This window comes from Castanea sativa, chromosome 5 (genome assembly GCF_040712315.1).
Source record: "Castanea sativa cultivar Marrone di Chiusa Pesio chromosome 5, ASM4071231v1".
NCBI classification, from domain to species: domain Eukaryota; kingdom Viridiplantae; phylum Streptophyta; class Magnoliopsida; order Fagales; family Fagaceae; genus Castanea; species Castanea sativa.
The window spans coordinates 28,006,456-28,030,560 of record NC_134017.1 but is presented as its reverse complement, the minus strand read 5'-3'; the positions used below and the strand labels follow the sequence as shown (position 1 = coordinate 28,030,560).

General features: G+C 34.6%; 1 protein-coding gene, 2 long non-coding RNA genes and 1 pseudogene across 4 annotated transcripts; 1 reads left to right on the top strand and 3 right to left on the bottom strand.

Moving 5' to 3' along the window:
- Positions 1–81: 81 nt before the first annotated feature.
- Positions 82–5,114, bottom strand: LOC142634451 (uncharacterized). The gene is made up of 5 exons (XR_012844181.1): positions 4,768–5,114; positions 3,918–4,686; positions 1,948–2,131; positions 925–1,019; positions 82–313 (listed from the first exon to the last, which is right to left on the bottom strand). It is a non-coding gene; the product is annotated as an uncharacterized LOC142634451 (long non-coding RNA).
- Positions 5,115–5,944: 830 nt separating this feature from the next.
- LOC142634453 (uncharacterized) lies at positions 5,945–11,939 on the bottom strand. Of its 2 annotated transcripts, none has more exons than XR_012844184.1 (5): positions 11,796–11,939; positions 11,412–11,654; positions 9,146–9,272; positions 6,829–6,885; positions 5,945–6,379 (listed from the first exon to the last, which is right to left on the bottom strand). It is a non-coding gene; the product is annotated as an uncharacterized LOC142634453 (long non-coding RNA). The 2 variants fall into 2 exon arrangements; XR_012844183.1 differs by having other exon boundaries at positions 11,431–11,654.
- Positions 11,940–12,365: 426 nt separating this feature from the next.
- LOC142635021 (toll/interleukin-1 receptor-like protein) lies at positions 12,366–15,014 on the bottom strand. Its single transcript, XM_075809240.1, has 2 exons — positions 14,521–15,014; positions 12,366–12,651 (listed from the first exon to the last, which is right to left on the bottom strand). The coding sequence occupies exons 1-2, from the start codon at positions 15,012–15,014 to the stop codon at positions 12,366–12,368; spliced, it is 780 nt and encodes a 259-aa protein (XP_075665355.1).
- A 725-nt stretch (positions 15,015–15,739) lies between these two features.
- LOC142635020 (uncharacterized) overlaps positions 15,740–24,105 on the top strand; it is a 31,362-nt pseudogene continuing 22,996 nt past the window's right edge.

Sequence of the window (24,105 nt, the reverse complement as noted above, 5' to 3'; positions counted from 1 at the left end):
TAGGATATTCAAAGTAAAGATTGTTTAATTATAGGAGCTTCTTCAAATTACTATCAAGAAAAGGGCTTCCATGGCCATTACCGGTTATCTACCCTATGCGGCAGTAATTGTCAAGAGGTAAACATTGTCCATGTCCCCAAATTTTAATTTGAATGCAAACCTAGTAGCTAGGGACCGGTTCTTCATTGTATCAAATGGCACAACCACCACAGACTACTTCCAAAAACCATGATATACAAGCTTGATAGCTGTCTAACGTTCATCCAATTCCACAAGGTATGGTTGTCCTTTACTGGTCTCACATATGAATAGCCTTTGATTCACACAATAAAAGAAAAATGAGCAATCACCCAATCATTGTGAAAATTTGAAGGAAAAAAACAGTTGGATCAGTAGTAAAAGTTTGCATTTCCCATTTGGAAGCTCAGACCATGAATCCTGCTTCACTGCCACTATTACTCTCAATAATAATAAACCAAATCCACTCAACAGGAGAGGGGAAAGGGAGAAGGGGGACCAAGTGGCAACCCTATCCTTAAAGTGTGACAATTAAGCTTCAAATTTTCCATTTTTAGTACCATGAAAATTGCAATATATATTAACCATACGGGTTATTAATGAAAGCAAGGAAAATAAATCAGATGGAAAGAAGAAAGCTTTTTTGACAAAACGAAAGCAATGAAGAAATCTATCGCCTCTTATTAATGTACCAATTAATGCATGAGCCCCTTGCCCCCCTCTGCAAGCATAGCCTTGATATAACGTAAATGCACCTGAATATTTAGGTGAAGCTGCTTAATTATGAATAATAGCCTGAGCCTAAAACTTTGGCTGAGGCATGAGAAACAGGAACTGGAAGTCTCTCTTGAAATGAAATAAAAAAAAATGTCAACTAGCAAAATTGCAAATAAAACAACTGCATACATGAAGGTTTTCCTTATTATGTGGCACATGGAGTAAGCTGGTGCTTTATGCCCTTCAAAAGTATACAGCTTATTACTAGCGACAGCATTCCACACCTGCACAGAAATGAACTTTCAAAAATGTAGTCCAAGATTGTTTTTATACCGAAAGAATATGCCAAGTAAAGTAAACCTTAACAGTCTTGTCCTCTCCACAAGTTATGATGCATAGTTTTCTGTTTTGATTTGAAAAGGCGAGATCATTAACCTTACCGAGATGTGCATCAATCTGAGAAAAAAAAATTCCATGGCAAATATACAATTATTAACAAAAGGGGCTAAACAAACCAGTTAGCATCATAGATGGTACCGCAAATCATCACCACTATCATAGGAACATATTTGCACTATGTCTTTCGAATATACAACGCCTGATATGGAAAGTTTTAAATTTTAGAACAATGGTTTAATCCACATGAGAGAGAGTGTTAGAACAATGGTCAAATGATTGAATTCACACTTTCCTAATACTTTAAACTTTTGAGACAAATGGTAATTTAATAATAAAAAACCAATAAATAAATCCCCTCAAAGTAACATACCAAAAACAGCACCATCAGGAATTTACATCACATGGTTTACATATAATCATAATTATTGGCCAACAACGCCTATCATCTAGTGAAATAGAGGTTATTAGCCTCATAAATTTTTTTTTTTTGATAAGTCAGCCTCATAAATTTTCCTAGCACATATTCTCCAACTTAAAAAATTATATACTAGTTACGTTGTAGATAATTGTCAAACTTCCAAGGCCATTGAACAGGTTCAAATGTCCCAAACATTGAAGTTTTGAGAAACAAGCCTCTCCCTCCTACCTACTTCCCAAATTGTGATATCACCAATATTCATTCCAGCTGAATTTGATAGAACATAAAACATATAATAGAACAGAATTTTAGCTAAAACAACTACCCCTTGACTACCTCATAGTACAGAAATTTGAAGATGTATAGTACCAACAGCAGACGCAGCAAGAGCTTACCAAGAAGCAAGGCTTGTTGCAATGGATGAAAATTTATGGTGTCGACAGCAGAGCCCTGATTCAAGTTGACAATGATAACAGCAGGACATTGGAGGACTCAGATGGGATGAGAGTCTATAGAGGCCCCCAGCTTCTTGACAAAATGCTTGTGATAATGTGGCAGAGGAGACAGTCCGGTAGACTGCTGATAATGTCAATATCATTGTCATATAAAGACACAACATGGAATTAGAAAATATTAAAAACAGAAGTGGCACTGCGTATGCTTTATTTTAGCAATACAAACATGAAACTGGAACATTTATTAGAAGTATTCAAGTACTAAGCTTTGGCAAAGCCTAGACAAAATTCTTTGATAAAATAATGAAACCCCTATCCTTAAGTCTTACTATCATGATAAATATGGATTTGACATAGACTAGAAGTGTTGGAGGTTTTCAATTATCTTAAATATGCAAGAATACAGGTTTATTGACCAAATCGAAATCTAAACTAGCCTTAACTTAGTAAACCTTAATCATTAATTTAGTTATAAAGCAAAAAATACTTTTCACATATCTCAGTACCTATATTTCACCAATAATATTGGTCAAGTCACCAGGTTTAATTGAAAGCTTGGTCATTAAGAACTGTCACTACTTCTCACAAACAACTAGGAAAATTTTTATAGGGAACTAAACATTCACATTGGTAGGCAAACAATAAGTGGAGCTTGATTTTAACAAAAAGGTCAGGATGATGACAAAATCACTATCATTGTAACCATAACTTTGGTATATATACTATTTTGAGAAGATCAGCCTATTAAGGTTTATCTTCTGTCTTATAAGATATTGTCTCTATTAAGTCCGTTAAAATCAAACATACTTCTAAATTAGATTATAGCCAAGAATATAGAATAGAAGTAGAACTGGATGGAAAAGTTGTGGTGGAGTGGATGTCTGATCCTTCTCTTGTGAACATTTCTCATTCTGCTCTCATTTCGGATTGCAGGAACTTACTGGGACAATGATTCGAAGAGTAAAGATTAAGCATTGCTTTAGGGAAGCTAACCAGTGTGCAGATCGTCTTGCAGCAGCTAGATTTTATGCTTTTGATGTTCCCCTTCAGGTATTAAGTTTTTGTAGTATTTTGATTGTATGGGCAGATTCTCTGAGAGGATTTGCCTTATTTCCTTTTAGTTGTTTTAATATAAGAGCATTTATTTGCACCCCCCCAAAAAAAAAAAAAAAAAAAAAAAAAAAAAAAAGGGTGATTTTGTATCATCAACACATCCATCAAGACCAAAGTTCAGTTTAATATATTAAAAGTCATTGCAACATTTACCCAAAAACCGTGAGAAATAGGTTGAATAGGATTTTAAATGTACAAAAAAAGCACTGCAACTATTATGGTTGTAAAGGATTTTAAATGTAAAATAATATTACCACCGCGCACCCTGGTCAGGTGGTCACTTGTTGGGGGGGGGGGGGGGGGGGTTCAAGTCTTGATAAGGGAGTTTCACACACATATATACTTAAATTAGACTATCTTGTATAAAAAAAATGTAAAATAATATTATATATATAAGTAAACTATATCAGATATGACTACAAAATAATTTAAATAATTAGTTAATTACAACTCATTTTTGTATAAATACTATACAAGAATGGCATAAATACTTACTCCACATCATAACCATAAAGGTAAACACAATAAGCAATAGTAATAAAATTAAATTATTGATTAGATTTTTTATTTTAAGCAATAGTAATAAGCAAAAGTCATAAAGTCCAATTGAGTTCTTAATGTTGTTTCTCAACAAAAAAAAAAAAAAAAAAAAAGTTCTTAAATGTCCATACTGTTCAATAATGAGTACCACAATAAATTCCTGAAAATGGCATTTGTGTAGTAGTTTTATTAAAAAGAAAGATATATGATACCAAAAAAAAAAAAAAAATCTGTAAGAGGGAGAGTTGGTGACTTACAAAGAGTTCAAAAAAAGGGGGTCCAGATTCCTGAAAGCCACCATTTGATTTCTAAGGGTCACTGAGAGTCCTCACTCACCATTAGAGGGTCGTACTCTCTTAAGTCTTAGGGTGTGGTATGTGAGCAGAGCTACCTTCTCCATTACCTCCATTCTCATCATCACGACTTCGCTTACTTTTGATATCCTCTTCAAAATGATCAACACCTTCACACCCTCATTATAAGGAATGATGCTGCTGCTGCACTCACTCTGACCCATGCTGCGTATCAGATCTTCCATTTCTTCCTCGTATACCACATGGGCCCCACATTTTTTTGTCTCTATCCTGTTACATTCCTCAATTTCTCCCTGGTATATCTTATGGGACCCACATTTCTTTGTCTCAATCATGCGTACGCCGTAGAGTATGAATTCAATCTTAAGTTGACAGCTGAATACTAAGTATAAATTGAAAAAACTAGGACATAAATAAATGAACCAACAATGATCCGATTAAAACGTATCAAACTCCCCTAAAAAATATTGTTGATAAAGACAAAAGTCCTTTCCATCGGGTTTAATGAGATACAAAAGGGAGTAACAGTCATAACCACGATGCTGGTGGTGTCGAAAAATAGCGCAGAGAGCAATTCCTCTAATTAATATGAAGGCAGTTCCAGATTTATTGAAGCCCCCACACTTTGATGCCTAAACCAGTTCGGAACTTCACTTCCAGGAAGAAAAACTTCAAAAATTCCTTTATTAGTTGATTCTCGATAGCGCAATTCCTGAAACATAAAAACCAACCATGAATCTCAAAAAACAAAAGAAAAAAAACCATGATCTTTAAAGCTGGTTGAGAGAGAGACCTGAAAATATTCTCTTAGCATTGTAGTGAACAAGTCACAGCGGCCTTGATTTTCAACAAATTCGAAACAATTGAGAAGATACAAAGACCCTCCTGAATCATCGTTCATTTTAAGTGGTAGTAAAGATTCCAATGAGGTACATCCATTTGCCCAAAATGTCTATGATTCACACATCCCTTGGAGATCTCAAACATCTTATTTTGTTGGATTTGAACAATTGCAAATGTCTTGAAAGCCTTCCATGCAAGATCAGATTCCCATGCATCTAGATTTCTGTCACGAATGAAGGAGCCTAAAACTTTGAGTGCTAAAGGAAGGCCTTGAAGGATATCCTCCTTCAACCACAACCTACTGCATCCACCAGGCTCGTCAGGAGATTCGCAACGAACAATTTCCTTACCCAATTCTTGTATTAAATCATGCATCCACAATGTTCCATTTGAGATCATTATAAGAGATTTTTCCACAAGAACATCTATATCAATGATTGGCCTATAATGGAGAGTTCGTAGTATGTTTGCTACACAATCTTTAGTCATTCCTTTGAAGAAAAAAGCAATACCTATTCCTAATCAAATTGATTCCCCACTAAACAAAGGGTTTATGTCATAAAAGGGTTCTTGTCATTCTTGATGATGTGGATCAACCTGAACAATTAGAAGCATTAGCAGGCAAGCAAAGTTGGTTTGGTCGAGGGAGTGTGATCATTATAACAACTAGAGATCAACATCTATAAATCAGTCATGAAGGGGATATAACAACTAGAGATTGACTAAAAGAAACTCCTGAAGGGGATATCATAAAGGTGCTCCAAATAAGTTTTGATGGCCTAAAGATAACAGAGAAAAAAATATTTTTAGATATTGCTTTTTTCTTCAAAGGAATGACTAAAGATCGTGTAGCAAACATACTACAAACTCCCCATTATAGGCCAATCATAGATATAGATGTTCTTGTGGAAAAATTTCTTATAATGATCTCAAATGGAACATTGTGGATGCATGATTTAATACAAGAATTGGGTAAGGAAATTGTTCATCGTGAATCTCCTGCCGAGCCTGGTGGACGCAGTAGGTTGTGGTTGAAGGAGGATATTCTTCATGTACTAATAGATAGTGCACTAAGTTGATTATGCAGGATTGTAATCTCTCTCTCTCTCTCTCTCTCTCTCTCTTAACAACTTTTAATGTGCTTACTTTTTGTTGTTGGGTACTAGGGAACAGAAAAGGTTGAAGGCATCTTCCTCAACTCATCTCCAAATAAAGAGGATAATGTTAAAGTCAATTTTGAAGCCTTCTCAAAGATGAGAAACTTAAGATTGCTTAAAATTGGTAATGTGCACCTTCTTGAAGGCCTCAGTTTTCTTTCAAGTGAGTTACGTCTTATGAATTGGCTTGGATATCCTTTAAATTTAAAGCCGCGTTCTTAAAACGCGGCTTCAGCCCATCAAAATGGCCACGTTTTAAAAACGTGGCTTTAGCCCACAACTATAGCCGCGTTTTAAATGCAGCTATAACCCCTGAATACTTCACAACAGCCTGCTCTACACCCTCATCCCCCTTCTACTTTTTGGCAACTTGCTTCTCTAGCTGTTGTTCAGCTTCTCTCTTGCCTTCAAGAAGATTGAAAGGAACACAATTACACAAAATTGATGCCCACAGTTCAAACAGCAGGATATGACAATCATAATAACAACAATATGTCAAAAAATAGAGGAACTTTCTAGTTTCCACAAAGCATCTATACACTGAAATTCCAAAAATTTATTTGCCTACATCACAACAATAATGCTATTTTTGTGAAGGCAAAAAGCCTCCCAATGAACCAAACCTAGCATAACTCATCAACTCTATATGAGAGGCAACTTGAGTTCTTTTGTATCTATTATTATTTTTATAGGCAGGATTTTGGAAGACATCCACAATCACTTTGGCATCTATCTCAACAATAAGACAAGTGATATTTAAGGTAATTCCAACAAATATAAAGGTAATTCCAATCAACACTGAAAGCCAATAATCACAGATCTGACAATATAACAGTATCAACTGTTATCCTTACCTCCAAAGTGATGACTCCACGAAAATGTCTTTCCTCTTGCTTGTTGGTGTACCCAAGCTGTAAAATAAATGAGAGGTCAAAGTAAATCCTATAGTTTGTTGACCACCTGTCTAAGGACTAGTTGCCTAGGACAAGGAAATAATTAACATATAATGAGCAAGGAATACTAAGAGACTAAATAACTAAAATAACAAGTTATATATATTAATTGCCCAAGGTACAGAAGCAACAAAATCCAATCAATGCACTTGTTCTTTCAAACTCATCCACTTTACATTGGAGTAAGAGATCTGCTCATTTTTTTTATTGATAAGAATGAGATGGGCAGCAACTAACAACCTTGATACAACTTTAGAGATCTTTCACCTTTAAAAAAATTCCCAAGGTCACCAAGGGCAAATGTTGACCAATGAATGAGGAAAACTTCTTGACTACGAGAAGGTATATTATGTAGATAAATTTCAAAATAATAAACACTTTCATTTATTGATAAATTGAAGGGATTCGAAAAATTATATGCCAAATATAAATAAAAAAATCCTTCTAATTGGAAAATTTCCATGCTTAAGACTAAAGTTTACTAAACTAAACAAAAAAAAAAAGGACAGAAAACCTCACCTCACCGGATGTAACATGCTAGAGAAACTTCTAAAAAATTCACGACAAAGTTCCAAGGCTGATGAGGCGTGCGTGTGGTGCTGATGGAATATTTTTCTTTTTCCTTTTTCAAGTTACGCAAAGATAAGTAGTTTTGTGTGTGTGTTGTGGGGAGGGGGGGGGGTTAAGAAGGCAAATTTTCACCTTCCATTTTAAATTCAAAAACTTTATCTAAGCTGAGATTTCCAAAATCAGTTGCAACCTGTACATAAAACAAAAGAGCTAATGAGAGAGTGTGAGAGAGCAAGAGAGAGTGAATGAGCATTACAAATAGTCTCTTTGAAGAAAATTTGTTCTGCCCTAACAGCTCTCGGCATTGCCTCTACAAGTTCCTTATAAGGAAAACCAGATTTTTCTTATGCCTTAAGGGGTAGATCCTCTCCCCCCCCCCCCCCCCACTAGATGCCTACTAACAGAACTTTGATCTTAGCAAATGGTTTTTTCACCTAAAAAACTTCTAAAAAATTAACATATAGATTCTAAAAATTATGATGAAATAACATTTACTCCCTATAGGTAGGTTAGAAGTACATGTACTGTAACACGTTCAACTAGAGATGTGTTATTCCCTTGGTGGACGGACATAGAAGTAGATGGTGTCACCTTGCACCTATGCCAAAACCAACACACAATGTGCAAGGGAGTCAAGATATTGGCAAGAAAAGTGGAAAATGAGCTAAACAACAATGCTTGCATCAACTAACACCAAGGCTACACCCATGCAAGGGCAATTTCGAAGACAGAGGAGAGAAACACCCTAGCATGTGCAGCATGGAAACAAGCATGCTGCATTAAGCAGTAGACCTATAATCAACTTACTGGCAGACTTGTATTAGGTAAAAAGTAAAGGCATGAACAAACTTGATGTTCCTACTAACAACCTGGTTCAATCTACTTTAGAGGCATAAGGGAGTTTTTCTCTACTTGAATTGTGGGTGCAATACAGGCAACACCATGTTGATAATGGCATCAGTATAGCTTGAGGAGAAATATCCATAAGCACAATGCTAGTGTACATTGACACAATAGCCAGTTGGTTACATATGCACATTTCCATGGACCATAGTTATATCCCACACAAATTAGTATTCAAGAAGGCCATTGTGAAGGAATGGCAGGGAATGAGGTTGAGAAACCTATCAAGTGAGCTAAGTACTTAAAAAAAATCAAGTGAGCTAAGCTTTTAGCTGGCACTAACATGGACCAACCATTATCAAGTAAAGTAGCATTGATTCAAAATGCATTGACTGATTGGCCGATGCAATGCGGGGCATTGCATGGCATATGTGGCTGTCCTAGCCTTGCAGGTTAACTAACTAATAAAAGGAGATGTATCCTACAGGCAGCTGAGAATAACTACCAAGACACTTGATAGCATAGCGAATAAAAAGCTAGTTGAAAAATCTTTTCCTAGATACGCTAGAATATAGACTTCATTACTCTGAATAAATATGCTTTCTGTTTCAGTTTCATATTTCCACTTGTTTGTGTAGCTGAGAGCAAGTATAGAACTTAAGGCCACAAAGAAGAAAAACTGAAGCAGGACCTAATTAGGATATATAAAAGAAATAAATTTGATAACTTAAAGCTGTCTATCCTTGATCTGATTATTTCATTTGTAAGTCAAATTTGATCAAGTCAGCTCAAATTTGCTACTTACAAGATGTTTCAGAAGCAAGAATGATAGCCTCCTGATACTGAGGTTTTTGCTCATTCTTCTTCAAGCTGGAGCAGCTCAAAAGAGCACGCATGATGCAAACACCGAGCTGATGCTTTTTAATATATAACTGCAACATCCAAAGAGAAGAAAAAATTCTTCAATATAAGAGATAAACTTAAATACATTCATGTCTCATTTTAATAGATCTACATTTTTGGCTGGAGTTCTCTTTGGCTGAAAGACAATTTAAATCCTTATTACATAGAATATTGTTCTATTCTTTTTTACATAGCATATGATTTGAGTTTATTTTGATTCAGTGAACATATGAAATATGCCAATTTTGTTGCACTAGAGGAAAATTTTCTAAATTTTCATAGAATGACTGAAGGATGCATGTCAAATCCAATTGCAAATAGATGTACTCGTTTTTTCTCATGCAAGGTTCAAGCATGTCCAAAACTGTTTAAGTTTGATCCATAGGCTAAATAGTTTGCTGTTCTTTCTCTCTAGAGTGTCACGGCCTTTCATAGGCACTTGTGCTCCCACTGCTGATGAATCAAATTAATAAAAACCTAAAGGACATTTACGGTGAGTCATGTATTTATCACTACGCAACAAACCATGTGGATTCACAACTTGGATGGTAACATGACACATTTAAGACATAGATATCATAAACTTCAACCTTTCAAGCATCCTTTTTTTCTAAGAAGGCCCAATCTAGACCACTGGCCCTTGGTATTCAAGAAACTACTGGTACTTGCTTTTAAAAGGAGGGATAATTCTTTGACAAAAAATAATTAATTAATTAATTAAAACCCAATTAAGATTAATTAAAAATCTAAAAATTTAAATTATATAAAAAAAATAAGGAGTACCTGGTAGAAATCGGCTACTGCATGTGAGTTTCCCTTCTTTGATGGGCTCCAAGAGCCTGACAAAGAAGGTAAACTCACATGCAGTAGCCTTCAAAGATGACAAAATTTCTGGTTTCATTGCACCTTTGCCCACACAATGTAACATATTAAAAACAAAATAAATGCATGCAAGCTTTAATCATATACATCGTATGGAGACAACCTTTTTACTTCTTCTTTTTTTGCCCCTTTTATTTAACTTCCTAGATTATTATACTTATAAATAAATTTAAAAAATCCTAAATTATACGTATTAAAAAAAATCCTAGATTATTATCCTCCAGACTTGACATTAATTGTCAGTGCTTCTCAGCAATAAATCCCTAGCTTATCAATTCTAACTCATTGCTAAGAATTGATTTGAGTCCCTAACATATTCTAACAAATCAATTCTAGGAACTGTATGTTTGTAGTGAACAATATAGAACTATCATGAACATTTGAGCTTTCTTCATATTGTCGATGAGTGAAAACAATATATCCACAACAACTTCTAGAGGTCAGTGGCAACTTTTGCTTGAACCAGCAGCCCGCCCAACACAAACAGGCAGCCACTCACCCCATGCCAAACAACTAGGACGCAGTCATCAGAATCAATCTAAAACACCACATACATAATAGCAATACACACCTACATGCAGTCACCACCACATGCTACTTAATGTTCCATTTATTCATCCACCTTAAAGCTTTTCACAAATTATGGGTTTCACAAAATGTGACAATATTAGCAGCTTCTTAAAAACAACAGCCCCATTATCTTCCATGGCAAACGTTAACATTCAAAACGAGCCTTTAGTTACACGCCCTGATGTTAAAAAAGACAGTACTTCGTGTACCCATCAATTCTATTAGAAATATCTTTTTAAACCTTCCCATTTGTTTGACTTACATATCCAAACAAATTCTTCAACATAGTATAAAGACAGCTTTACAATCCCCTAGTGACAAATTCTCACCATAAAATTTGACTAAATTGTTGAAGAATTAATAGCAAACCCTTCAAGCTGCCAAACTAAATTCAACTACAATAGTCCACTCCAAATTCAAATTTTCCATATAGCACTAGATCATAGCAAAAATTAAAATCAAATTTAAAAAAAAAAAAATCAAGTCTCGCTCTAAAAGTTTGACAGTGTCCCATAGTGCGAGAAACGCGCCAAACAAGCTTGAATTTGTTGCAATCACTATCAGCCACCAAAAATCAGATTCAAAATCAAAGCAATTTTACAAATAATTTATTTCAGATTATCAGCCAACAATTACGCTATTATATGCCAAGCAAAGCGCCTAAACATAAACTCAAATAAAAGAGGAACAAAAATTAAAAAATAATAATAAAAAACAATATTATAACAAACTCACGATCGGCGACGACAGAGGAGAAGCGGTGGTAATCGTCAGGAGGGACGAACAGCGGCTTGGTGGAGGCGAGCACGGCGAGGTTCCGCTTCATCAGCGGCGGCGGAGGGAGGATCACTCAGCCATGGAAGCTCTTCAGATCCTCCTTAGCTTCCTCCTCGCCTTCTTGATGGTCTTCTGGTACTCAGCGCTCACGGTTGGGTACTGCTTCGTCGTTTTCAACGATTCTACCGGCCAAACAACCAAATCAGAAACCCAAAACAATAAATATAAAGATCTCCCATTCAAAAATGCAGATCGATCAAAGAAACACAAATACACACAAATAGAAACCAAAATAGCTTGATCGCTGAAGATCAGTAACGAACCTTGGGAAAGCCGATTCGAGATCGGACAGGTGGAGGGTGAGGGCTAGCTTGAGAGATGGAGGCTTGGAGGGTGAGGGCTAGCTTGAGCGAAGGAGGCTGATGACGTGCGATGGGAGAGGTTGGAAGGTTTTTACTCTGCTATTTATACAATGTATGTTGCGTGTGTTTTAATTTAGGTATCAGCATACCTTACAATGTTACGTGTGCTAAGTTAGGTATCAGCGTGTGTTTTAATTTAGGTATCAGCATACCCCTATAATTAATCAACTGTAACACTCATTATCATTAATCCAACCCCCCAAAAAGTTAATTAGGATTTTGAGATGCCACTGATTTATTCTATTGTTAATATTTTTCTTCTTTTATTTGTTACCAAAATGAAGTAGCTGTGCCTGTGTGGTAGTATCAGTGTCTGTATGAAATCATGTCAAGTTGGTGCTTCTCTCTTCTAAACATGTGCAGGAAAGGATTATCATGTTTTATCCTGTCTACAGCCGCATTTTTGAAAACGCAGCCTAAGACCCACGTTTTTTGTAGTGAAGACATTAGAAAGAAGTTTCTGTAAAGTAACTAGACCACCATTTCCACTTTTTTCTCTGACATTTGCAAGAAAACTGCTGCCAGCAAAATGATAACGGATTCTATCATATAGGACTTTTGCAATAGTTGTTTTACCAATTCCACCCATTCCCCAAATCCCTGGTGAACATCATTCAACCCCATGCTTAAATATAAATTCTCCATTTCCTCCAGACGAGATTCCATTCCAACGAGATCCCCATGCTCATCTGAGTATGAACAATGCAAATCACCAATTAATCTTCTGGCAATCTCTTTGATAATTGTTGACTCCTTCCTGCCAAGAATATAGAACAATAATTTTTTGAGTCAAGATAGGCCATAACAAGATAGAAGGCTCAACAAGTGTACTATTTTAGATTCGTTCATTATAGAAAATGGAACTCTTAGTTCCATAATATGAAAAAGAGAATAAATTTTGTGAAATTGACAAAACAAATTTTGTACTACATAGATTTTCAAAAAAAAAAAGTGTACTACATATTTGGGTTGCTGAAGAAAACATAAAATAGTAAGCCATTGTTTAAGAGGGAAAAAAAAAAGATCATCATTGGGTGGAAGTCATCTGTGTAGTGGTACCTTCCCATTAAAATTAAAGTGCACGTATAGTGGTCTTGGTCGGGATTCGGGAAGAGTTGGAAGGTAGCTATTGCCTTTTAAATCTGGAATTAACAACTTTCAATAAAACTTCAAAAAACAAACGTTTCAATTTTACATGATTCTTCATTTGTTGTAACTATTCTTCATTACAACTTGCATGTCATGTTATATTGTATCTTGACTATATTTCCAATTCATCTTTTGATCTCTTCGGGCTTTCATTGCTTGACTTAGAATAAAATAGAAAAATAAAGAAAAGATGCCTGTGATCCCAAACGAATTTAGTTTAAATTATTGTTTCCACAGAATGAATATAGGTTCTTGCTTTCAAAGAAAGGAGCTTGCCTGCTTGGAGGTAGGAGCCTTTGTGCAATTCCTGTACTTTCTGAGTGTAATTGGGAATGGAATAAAGTTTCAAGACTGAGGTCAGTAACAATGCATTCTTGAGGAGTCATATAGAGAATGGTGAGGCATTGAGGGCATGTTCTATGGACTTATATGGAATCAGAGATTTTAGTTGTGATTAGTGGAAATGGAAAAAGGTTCAAATATATTAATATATATATTTGGTCAATTGGACTCTTTCAATACTGACAAATTCAATTGCTCAGCTACTTATGAAGCTATCAGATAGTCTCATTCAATTTTAGATTAGTGGAAAAATATTTGGTTTTCAAATGCTTAAGCATTCATTTATAGCTTAGATTATTATCTAATAAAAAAAAAGGAAAAAAGATCAATACACAAGTAACAAGTTCAGTGAGGAAAGAATGGAAACGCTATTCTCATTTTTTATGCCTACAATTCACAAGACATTTGGAAACTTGACTTGAATTGTTGATCATTATGCTGACATATTGATTATTGGGAAGCAGAATTCAGATGGTTTATACAAGGCAGCAGCTTTGGACTACACTTCTAGTAGTTGCCTAAGCTGCTAATTTCTATTATATATAAACTACAAAACAAATCATAGATTTCATGCTGCGAATTTTAAAGGTGAAGAAGCCATATTCAAAGCCATGAAGAATGATATAAAATTTGGATTCGCCTCTTGCAAAAAATGTTAAGGGGAGACGCACACAGGAAAATAAGAGTTCCAGGAATTATGCTATTTAAGTTACTAACTGCTGCTTAAGACCGTGCTTCGTGTGTACAGGTTAAGCTGCTTGTCTTGATCTATTATTTGTTCAATTCATCAGTTGTATTAAAAGATAAAATCAATCATTTCAAAAAAGAAATTAAGCTTGCTTAGGCTCCGTATTAATATAATAAAGTAACTTTTTTTCTTTATTCTTTTGGAGAAACCACTAGTAATTTTTTTTTTTTTTTTTGAGTAAGACACTAGTAACTAATCAAGTAGCTAATATTTGAGTAATGGACACAACGTAAGTATTGAATTCAGCGATCCATGATTATATTTATTTTCTATCTGGCTGAGTAACTATATTAAATAACATAACTTGAAAAAATTTATTTCGCCAAGTGAAACAAAGCAATGATGTATAATACATATATTCTGAAAGTGTGCAAAAGAAATTCTTACTTATTCCGTGTATCCCATCCAGAGAAATTGGCAACTTGAGTCAAAGCAGCTCTCCACAATCGCAATTTCTCTTTGTTCTTGATAAATTGTTCATGTTTAGCAAAGACCTCTGCAAAACTGCCCCTTTGATTTCGTACATCAGAGGGATCCACACCATAAAAAACAAGCAAAACTGTTAGCCTAGTCTTTTCTTTGCACTCAACAATCTTTACAAGTTCATCCAAGCACCAAGACGAAGATGCATAGTTTCTCGATAGAACAATGATTGCGAACTTCGACTTTTCTATAGCATTCAAGAGCTCCGGGGAAATGGGTTTTCCTCTCTCAAGTCTTTCATCATCTCTAAAAGTCCAAATTCCTTTTCGATCCAAGGCAGCATATAGATGGTCTGTGAAGTTATTGCGGGTGTCCTCACCTCTGAAACTGAGGAAAACATTATACTCCCATTTGGGCAATGAAGAAGAAGAAGCTATTTTAGAGGTTATGGAAGCCATTGGAAACTTACAAAGCTTCAGAGTGTGTGATAACAGTTGTGGCTTTGGTTAGAGCTATATTATCATATGCAAGTAGTTCACTTGTAAATAGGACTAAACAAGGGACCTGGCACACCTAGAAACCCGACCCGACCCTACCCAATAGCTTTTGGACGGGTCTGAAAATATTCGGGTCGGGTTTCGAGCCTTAATTTCGGGTTATTTTCGGGTTCGGGTCGGCGCGGGTCCTATAAATATACTACTTCAACCCGATTTTTTTTTTGGAAAAAACCCTACTCTTTGTTCTTTCTCCGCCTCCCTCAGCTCTACGCCTCCTTCAGAGAATGGTTGATGGTGGCAGGTCACATAAACGAAATCTGTGTTTGGCTCACCTAGGTATCCACTATTTTCATCTAGGTCTACCTCCATTGCCTTGTTATCGCTGATGGTAGCGGTGTTGGCTCTATCACAAAATAGGGAGCTTGATGAATTGGGTTAGGCTTGATTACCATGATTTTCTGGTCTGTGATGACTTCTTCGACTGAGTCAAGGAGTAAGTACCTGTCAGAATCGTCGATGGGTTCAATTTCTGTGAAGAATTCGAAGGTCTTGGACTTGAAAGCCTGAGCTAATTTTGTGAACCTTTCAGAGATTTGTGAGGGGTTTTGAGGAGCTAATATTATCTGTTTCTGGCATTTCTTTGTTTTGTGATGTTTTTTGGGGTTTATTTGAGTTGTGGGTTTGGAATGGAATTGGAGTTTGTTTGTGTGAAAAGAGAGGAATTGAGTGTTTCCTGGGTTATACTACTCTTTGCTTTGTCTTGTGCTTGTGCTTGTGTTTGTGTTTATGCACTATTGAGTTATGAAGTAAAATGGGTGCTTCAGATGGCTTGGAAGGAAGGTATGTGGGTTTGGCTTGCTGGAAGTTTTCTTTTTGTTTTGTTTATTGGGGTTCTCTCTTTTTTTTTTTTTTTTTTTTATCAACCCGAGACCCGACTCGAGACCTAGTAAATCGATCCGATTAAAGAACCATTTTCCCTGGTCGGGTCAGATCGGGTTTCAGGCAGCCAAACCCAATTTCTATCGGGTCAAGTTTAGGGAAATGTGGTTTGGAGGGCACCAAAGGGATCCCAGCAGAGTTCCCAGCATAGGGCTCCAAGATTGACACCTAGTTTAGGGTGATAATCTTTCCTAGGGAACTCTGATTCTAGCAGCAACAAAACCAAGATCATTAGCTTAATACATGCTTTAATCCCATCAGCTAAGTCCAAATCAGCATTTAATGCTAAGCCAGAACCCCAGCTGTTATTACCCAAAACAACAAAAACATTCTAAAAGCTGAGCTTACTACTCTTGGCCAAGATCCTAGGAACGATTTTCTAAGGATTTTCTAGAGACTGAGGAAGATTTAGCAAAGATTATTTGCTAATTACCCCCTAAAACCCAACAATAAATGGAACTCTCCATTAATGTTTCACCACCACACTAAGATATACACCAAGAGAGTAGAAGTCTTCCTTAACCTCTCTATCTAGCCTTCTCTAAGCTTTGGCAAAGCTCTAAGTTTTTAGTTTCAAGCTTAGAAACTAAGGTCTCCAGCTCCTAGCTCAAAAATACCCCCTTATACCTCTACTTAAAAACACTCAGCTACTCCCAGCAGAAAGTCCCAGCAGCTTCACTAAACACTCTCTCTCACTGCTTATACTACCTGAAATGTCCCTCATTACTCATTACTCACTACTCATACCATATCCATGAGCATACCTGGGCACCATAATGATCTTGCTGCACTACCTAGAATCTCTCTTTCTCCCTCTCTCCCTTCATCTCACACTAAGTTTTCCTCATTATTTGTGATAATGGAACTCATGATATTTACTTATTCATTTACTATTGAAGGTTATGATGTAATTGCTACTATAGAATTTTTCCCTCACATTGTTGTATTAGAAGACTCTTCTCCAGAGCTAACGGATGATGAGTTTGAAAATGTAGATATTTTCCTTAATCTGTGAAATAGCTAACAGTTGGAGGTTTATTCTGTTTTGTCTCATTTTACCGCTGGACTATTTTCTGCAGAAGCATTTTATTGCTCTACTATTTCTTATAGTATGCTTTTTACTCATGCTGACGTGTCTGCTGTAGGAATTGTTATGGGTCATTCTTGTCAGTCTCAACCTAAGCCCAAGGCGTAAAATAAAGTGAGTTCTTTGGATCTTCACGAATAGCCTTTGGGCCGTGCCTCAAGCCCGTTGTCGAGTTTCAGTTTAGGCCCCCAACCTAACACAAATCTTATTTGTCAGAAGGAAAAACTTTTTCACCCCCGACAACAATATATTCAAATTAACCATTTATTATATTTTGTATAATTTACGTTTCTTAGTAACTATCCTAAAATAAATTCTTAGAGTCACCACTGTACCACTAGAGTCTTAATGGGACTATCATTATGCATGGGCACAACAAATTTGTTACAAAGCCACTGTTAGAACCATTCAACTCCTACCAAGCATGTGAAGCGATATGAAGAATCTTATCACCTTGTGATCGATAGATTAAGAAAAGAAAATTAATTAAATAATCAAAGCGTGCTCTAGATAATTTCTAAGCATGGTGAAAATCTGCTATACCAAGATAATGATAGTGTAAAACTTCTTTAGAAAATAAAAAATACAAAAAAAATTATTGTATTTGTACTTGATTTGATTGTCTAATTCCAAGCGCTTTTTCTTTTCTCTCTCGTGCTGTGCTTGGAATGGTAGGAAGAGGAGGGAGGGGAAAAAAATTGGAGAGAAGGGATAGTATTTCTGCCCACCTTTTCCAATCCGCCCAAATTGGGCAGAAATGGAGAGAAAGGTGGAATAGGGAAATGCAACCGCATTTTTTGGCTTTTTATCTCTTCCAAAATTACAATTTTACTGGCAAAAATGGGCTTTTACCCATTTTGTGCAAAATAATTAGTATGTTGCCCCCTTTTCCAAATTAATTAGGGAAATCACCTTTTTTGAAACTAGATTTTCTCAAAATCGAGTTAAGCCCTATAGTGGCGTTTTAAGGAGCCTATAGTGACGTTTTAAGGAGCCTATAGTGGCGTTTTGGAACTCGAGCTCCAAGAACTCGAGTTATAGGTAAAAAAAAGAAAAGAAAAACATGCATGGAACCCGAGTTCATGGAGCTCGAGTTCCAAAATGCCACTATAGGTCCTTAAAACGTCACTATAGGCTCCTTAAAACGCCACTATAGGATTCCAGATTTTTTTTTTTTTTTAAATCGATTTTGAGAAAATCGAGTTTCAAAAAAGGGGCATTTCCCTAATTAGTTTGGGAAATGAGGCAAAATGCTGGATTTTTTGCGTGAAAGGGGCAAAGGCCAATTTTCTCCCAATTTTGCCTATTTGGCCTTTTACTCACTTTTCCAATTAATGAGGGTATTAAAGTAAATAACACGTTTTCTTTTTTTCATTTCTCTACTTTTGCAAACCAAACATAGATGTATTTAGAAACTTTTATAGAAAAAGATAAAAATTATTAAGTTTTTTTTTATAAATTTTTATATTTGCCATAAAAATGATATCATAACTTTTTAAAATGGTCTATTAATAAATGTCTGAAGATACCTATTAATTAAGCTATTTTGAGCTTTAGGATCTATTTGGATATCGCTTATTTGTTGAAAATTGAAAATTTATTATTGAAAACACTGTAACAAAATATTTTTAAAAAAGTAAAACACTGTTCACTTGCTACTATTCTCGCATTTTTGTATTTTGATTGGTCCATAAATAGCGCCATGAGACTAGCCAAAAAACGCAGACACCAACTTCAACACAAATGCTAAAGAAACACAAACTTAGGTAATGTTTGGATAAAAATTATTGCGTCCGCGTTTTGGTCAAGACGCGTTTTAGCCTCTCTCTTTTTTTCCTGCACACGCGTTTCAGCTTTAGGGGACAAAGTTACTGTTCACGCACTTTTCAACCACTTTTTGATTAAAAATGTGTCTTATGGTATTATTTACATATTTAAAAATTATTTTACTACAATATTTTTAATTTTCAATTATATTCAAATGGACCCTTAATTATTATTATGTTTCCACAAGCAATGGAGTGACCGAGTCAACATTCGTACCTTTATTTCCCACTTCCACCACCCACCATCCCACACTCTCAAAAGAAAAGAGTAAAGGCGCTAAAGTGATATATTGAAAAAGGAAATTGTGAAGATATGAAATTCTCTTTTTTCTTGTGTACGTTTCTTTGGGCAATAAAGTCAACAAAGCTGCCACAACCACTATTTTTTTTGAGGCATCATTAAGTAGTAGAATAGAGTATGAGTACCTGAGTAGATATGTTCTATTGGACATGCAATTATCCCTTGATTGGTGTGAGATATATAGGTTAAAGATGGTAAAAGAAAAAAAAACTTTTTATATTTTCATTATCTTTTTAACTTTTACATCTCACAACATAAGATAATTGCATTCTGCAATAGCCTTAACTATGGCTATTACACTTACCTAAGGCTAAATCCAAGCTCCTAAGCCTGTTGGGAGTCTTTGTTTATTTTTCTTTCTTTTTAAATGGAATTTGAGTCATAGGCTTTCTGTCTTATCCAACAAGCTATTAATCATTTTCATTTTAGGAAGGTTTTTCAACTAACTATTCCTTTTTCAAAGTGTGAAAAACGGGTGATAATCGCAAAACATAATTATAATTTTGATCTTGTCCCTTTATTATGTGGAATTGTTCAATAATTTTTTTTTTATAACAATAATTTCATTTTTTTTAATAACATGAACAATTTCACAAAAGTACAAGGAGTAGTGTTAATAAACAATATTTATGTCTAAGGAAAAAAATCCTTATCCAATTCATTAGTAAGAAGAAATTTCCTTAGGCAATCATACTATTTTTTTAAAGTAATCAACAATTTCTTTGCTTTTTCATAGTTGTCAGTTTCTTTTGACTCTTAAATCTTGTAATTTTTTAGTTCATATAAGAAGCTAAGTTTAATTAACAATAAATTCTATTTGGATGACGAATGTCCATCCCCAATTAGTAATCTATATATATATATATATATATATATATATATATATATATATATATATATATATATATAAACTGAAGCGTAGCATTTATTGTTGTTGTGCTTAGATTGAGCTATATCAACATCCATGTCATTAATATTTTTCTTTTCAATTTTTTCTATAATTTTTTTTAATAATTATACTTTTTCCAACCTTTCTCCTTCTTTTACGTTTTCATCTCCCTAGTCCCCACTATCCTCAAGCTTAATATAACTATTCATCTTTCCCTTCACCTTTCTCTATTTTGTCTCATCATATTTCCCTTCGTCTTTCCCTCTCTTACCTTTTCATCTCCCTACTACCCTCAACCTTAATATCACTATTCATATTTCCCTTCATCTTCCTTTATTCTGTCTCTTCATATTCACATCATCTTACAATAAATTTGACATTCTCTCTTCCATTCTTTGCATAGTTTTCCCTCACAAAAAGGTTACCTCTCTCTCTCCCTCTCTCTCTCTCACACACACACAATATTTTTTAGAGTTTTTTTTTTCCTGCATCTCTACTTTAAGTTGATAAATTTTTGTGTTCGTTATAACTCTACTTTGGGTTGATGCGATTTAGTTTTGTGTTTTAAATTTTTTTGTTCTCTTTGATTGTTAAATGTTATCCTATTACATTATAAAAAATTAAAGATAATATATATGAATATAATATATATTATTCTATTACATAACATGATTTGGGTAATTTGGTTTTTATTATTATATTTTTTTTACATTTTTTTCATCTTATTTTATTCAATATTTAAACCAAGCCACATCCTCCATATAATTAAATTATTTATGTCTTCTTATTTTTTTTATTTTAAAAATTAAACATATAATATTTCATTTAAATTCAAATAAATAAAATTGTAATATAATTAATAGAGATAACTAATTTGGTGTTCATTGTAATATATTTTATTTTTACTTTTTTTTCTTCTCATATTTTTTATTCAACATATTGCATTATAAAAAATGATAAAACTAATTAGCCACTATCATTATGGAGTAGTAGTCTATGGTTTTCCGTATATAGAGAAATGGAATATATAGAGTTTATATAGGTAAACATTCACATTAAGTAAATAATATATATATATATATATATATATAAAGGTTTAAGAAAAAGTATATGTATGGTTTTTATTAACTTAAAAAGATAATGAAAAACCAACTGTTAATATATAATAACTAAAACAATAATATTATCACGCGCAACGCACGGATCTGTGACTAGTGAATATAAAAACTCCTATTTTTCTTCAAAAAATAGTTATGAGCTCTTAAACAAAATTGAATTGATAAAAAATTTTATTTATTTATTTTCTGGTTTTTAATTTGTGTATTATATATACCTACTTTATGTTTCAATTCAAGGCTAGAAAAGTACCAACATTGTGGTCAAGTTCATTGTTAAGGAAAAGCTATAGTCTCTAGTCAATACAACTCAATAAGGCAAAAACTCAAAGTGTGCCATTCGTTCGATTCAATGCATTCTCAATAAGGCAAAAACTCAACTGCCAAAGACATTATTGTGTTAGTAATGTGAACAGATTTGATAGTGCTTTAGATCTGATGTAATGAAAATGGATTTGAGAATGCCTTCAATACCAATTTCTTAGTACTACTCTATTTGTGTTCTCCAATTTCATAGTGGAATTTTCTATACACCATCTTTCTCAAGCCGAACATAGTACTACTCCTAAGCTATCTATCTTTATTTTAACTGTTCCTCAAGCAGCACAGTTTCATCAACAAAGGAAAGAGAGCTTTATGATGAAGTTGTGTGTTAAAGCTCTAGGTGTGCCTACTATTACTTATGACATGGCTGTCCAGACTCATCTTCTTCGCAAGCTTGGTGAACCTATCATCCTTTTCGGAGAAAAGGATATGGAAAGGCATAAAGGTTTCTGAAGATTATGGGAAACTGGATGCTAAGGGGCAGTTATTGATGAATCTCCTCATGAGAAGGAGGAAGAGGGTGTGGCTTTTGCTGCAAAAGCAAATGTTGAGGAAGAAACTATTTAATATCCCTTTTAAAAACAAGGCACTTTGGCTCTCAAGAATGCTAGAGTTGATATTGCAAAGTACTCTGTTTCGCTGGCAGTTTCGTGTATTACACTTGCGCAAAGGAAAGGGGACGATCTAAATGAAGATATGTGTTAGGGTTATATTTTATTGTAATTGACTAATCTTTTAACAAAATGCACTTCATTTGTAATTGGATAGATCTAAGATGAATTTAATATTTCAAGAAACATGTTGTTCAAGTCAAGTATTAAGTCCCGTCCGTTTGGAGTGAAAATAAGGAGGATGGAAAACAAAGGGAGAATGGAAAACCGGGAGGAAAATTTTCCTCTCGGACCCACATATATTTTCCTCCTAAATTGGAAGGAAAACATTGGGGAGAAAAGTGTCTTGGGATGGGGGCTTTTGCACTTTTACTAAAAAGCCCCCATCCCACTTGATGTTTCTCATCTTCTTCTCATCTTTTTTTTTTTCTTCAACATTTTTGAATGTTCTTTTTTTTTTTTTTCAACATTACCTGAACGTTTTTTTTTCAACATGATCTAATCTAATTTTTACATTATAATAATAAAAATAATAATAATAATTTATATATATGATGTGACAAATATTATATTATGTAATGAGTACAAATAAATCTATTTCTTACATATTATGTAACAAGTGTATAATAGTCAATTTATATAAATTATATTTTCCACCCTTCCAACCGGACCCACAAGAGGGAAAACTAAATATTTTCCATCCTCCCACTTTTCTATCCTCGCACTTTTCCACTCCTCCAACCAAACAGACCTTTAAAGACATGAAGATTGGTTCAAGAAACAAGTGGAAAAAAAAATTGTTCATTAAGTCTCAATAGATATCTCAATAGATGTCTGCTATCGAGACTTAATGTAAAACTTGATAGATAGCTCGACAGTAGCTTGATCTATTGAAACTTACAATTTTCAATTTTCCAAATCTGAAATTTGGCTCAAGCTTGTGCAATTGTTTAGAGTTTCTTTTCTCACAACCTTAGACATATATAATGCTCATTTTAAGAGTTGTCACACACAGATACAGAGACCAAGAGACTTATTTTCTCTGTGTGAAGCTAATGTGTTTGTACGCCATGGGGTTTTATAACTAAGTGCTTCCAAATCTTCATTGTTGATAAAATGAAGAACTTTGTAGCAAACAACATTTGTTCAAGTTGCTGAAGTTAGTTACGTACTGAGATCCGTGCAAAGGGTTAGTCACAGATTGGACATTTGTGCATCAAGGAAAATAAGGCTATTACAAGATCAAGTTCAATTGGGTATTGAAGCAAAGGTTCAACTGTAGGTTGGTATTTTGGAATAGGCCAAGGTAGTGGTAAGATTACTTATACCTGTAACTGCTTTATTATTGATTTGTGGATTCTTGGGAGTGATGACCTTAAAATCACCCAGTAGGGTTTTTGCATTTCGAGGTTTTTCGCATTTGTCAACAAATCACCATGTCAAATTTATTTTTCGCTGCATTTAGTATTTTTGATGATTTGTTGGTACCTTCATGATTTGTATGCAATTGAACCTAATTAATCAACTTGGGTAATTGAATTAACTAATCGAGGTCAAGCTATTTTAAACCCAATAAATGGTATCAGAGCGAGTACACTCTAATTAGATTTTAATCTTTATTTTGTGATCCATTGACCTCTGCTGTTATGGATCGTGGACAATCCTTGATTATTCCTCCTTTATTTGATGGTACTAACTATGCATACTGGAAAATACGCATGAAAGCCTTTTTGTAGTCTTTAGATGAGAAAGTATGGCTTGCAGTTGAAATAGGTTGGAAGAAACCTAAAGAGCCACTTGCAATGTGGGATGATACCAAGATCAAAGTTGCAAACTTTAACAGCAGAGCATTGAATGCTCTGTTTAGTGCTGTGATCAATGAAGAATTCAAGAAGATCTCTTCCATTGACAATGCCAAGAAAGCTTGGACTATTCTTCAGAATACCTATGAGGGCACAAA

Excerpts from the sequence above, each read along its gene's own strand:
- LOC142635021 (XM_075809240.1), bottom strand. The coding sequence starts at position 15,014 with ATGGCTTCCATAACCTCTAAAATAGCTTCTTCTTCTTCATTGCCCAAA. Across the intron at positions 12,652-14,520 it reads GGATGGGATACACGGAATAA|GAAGGAGTCAACAATTATCA; the intron begins GTAAGAATTTCT and ends TATTCTTGGCAG.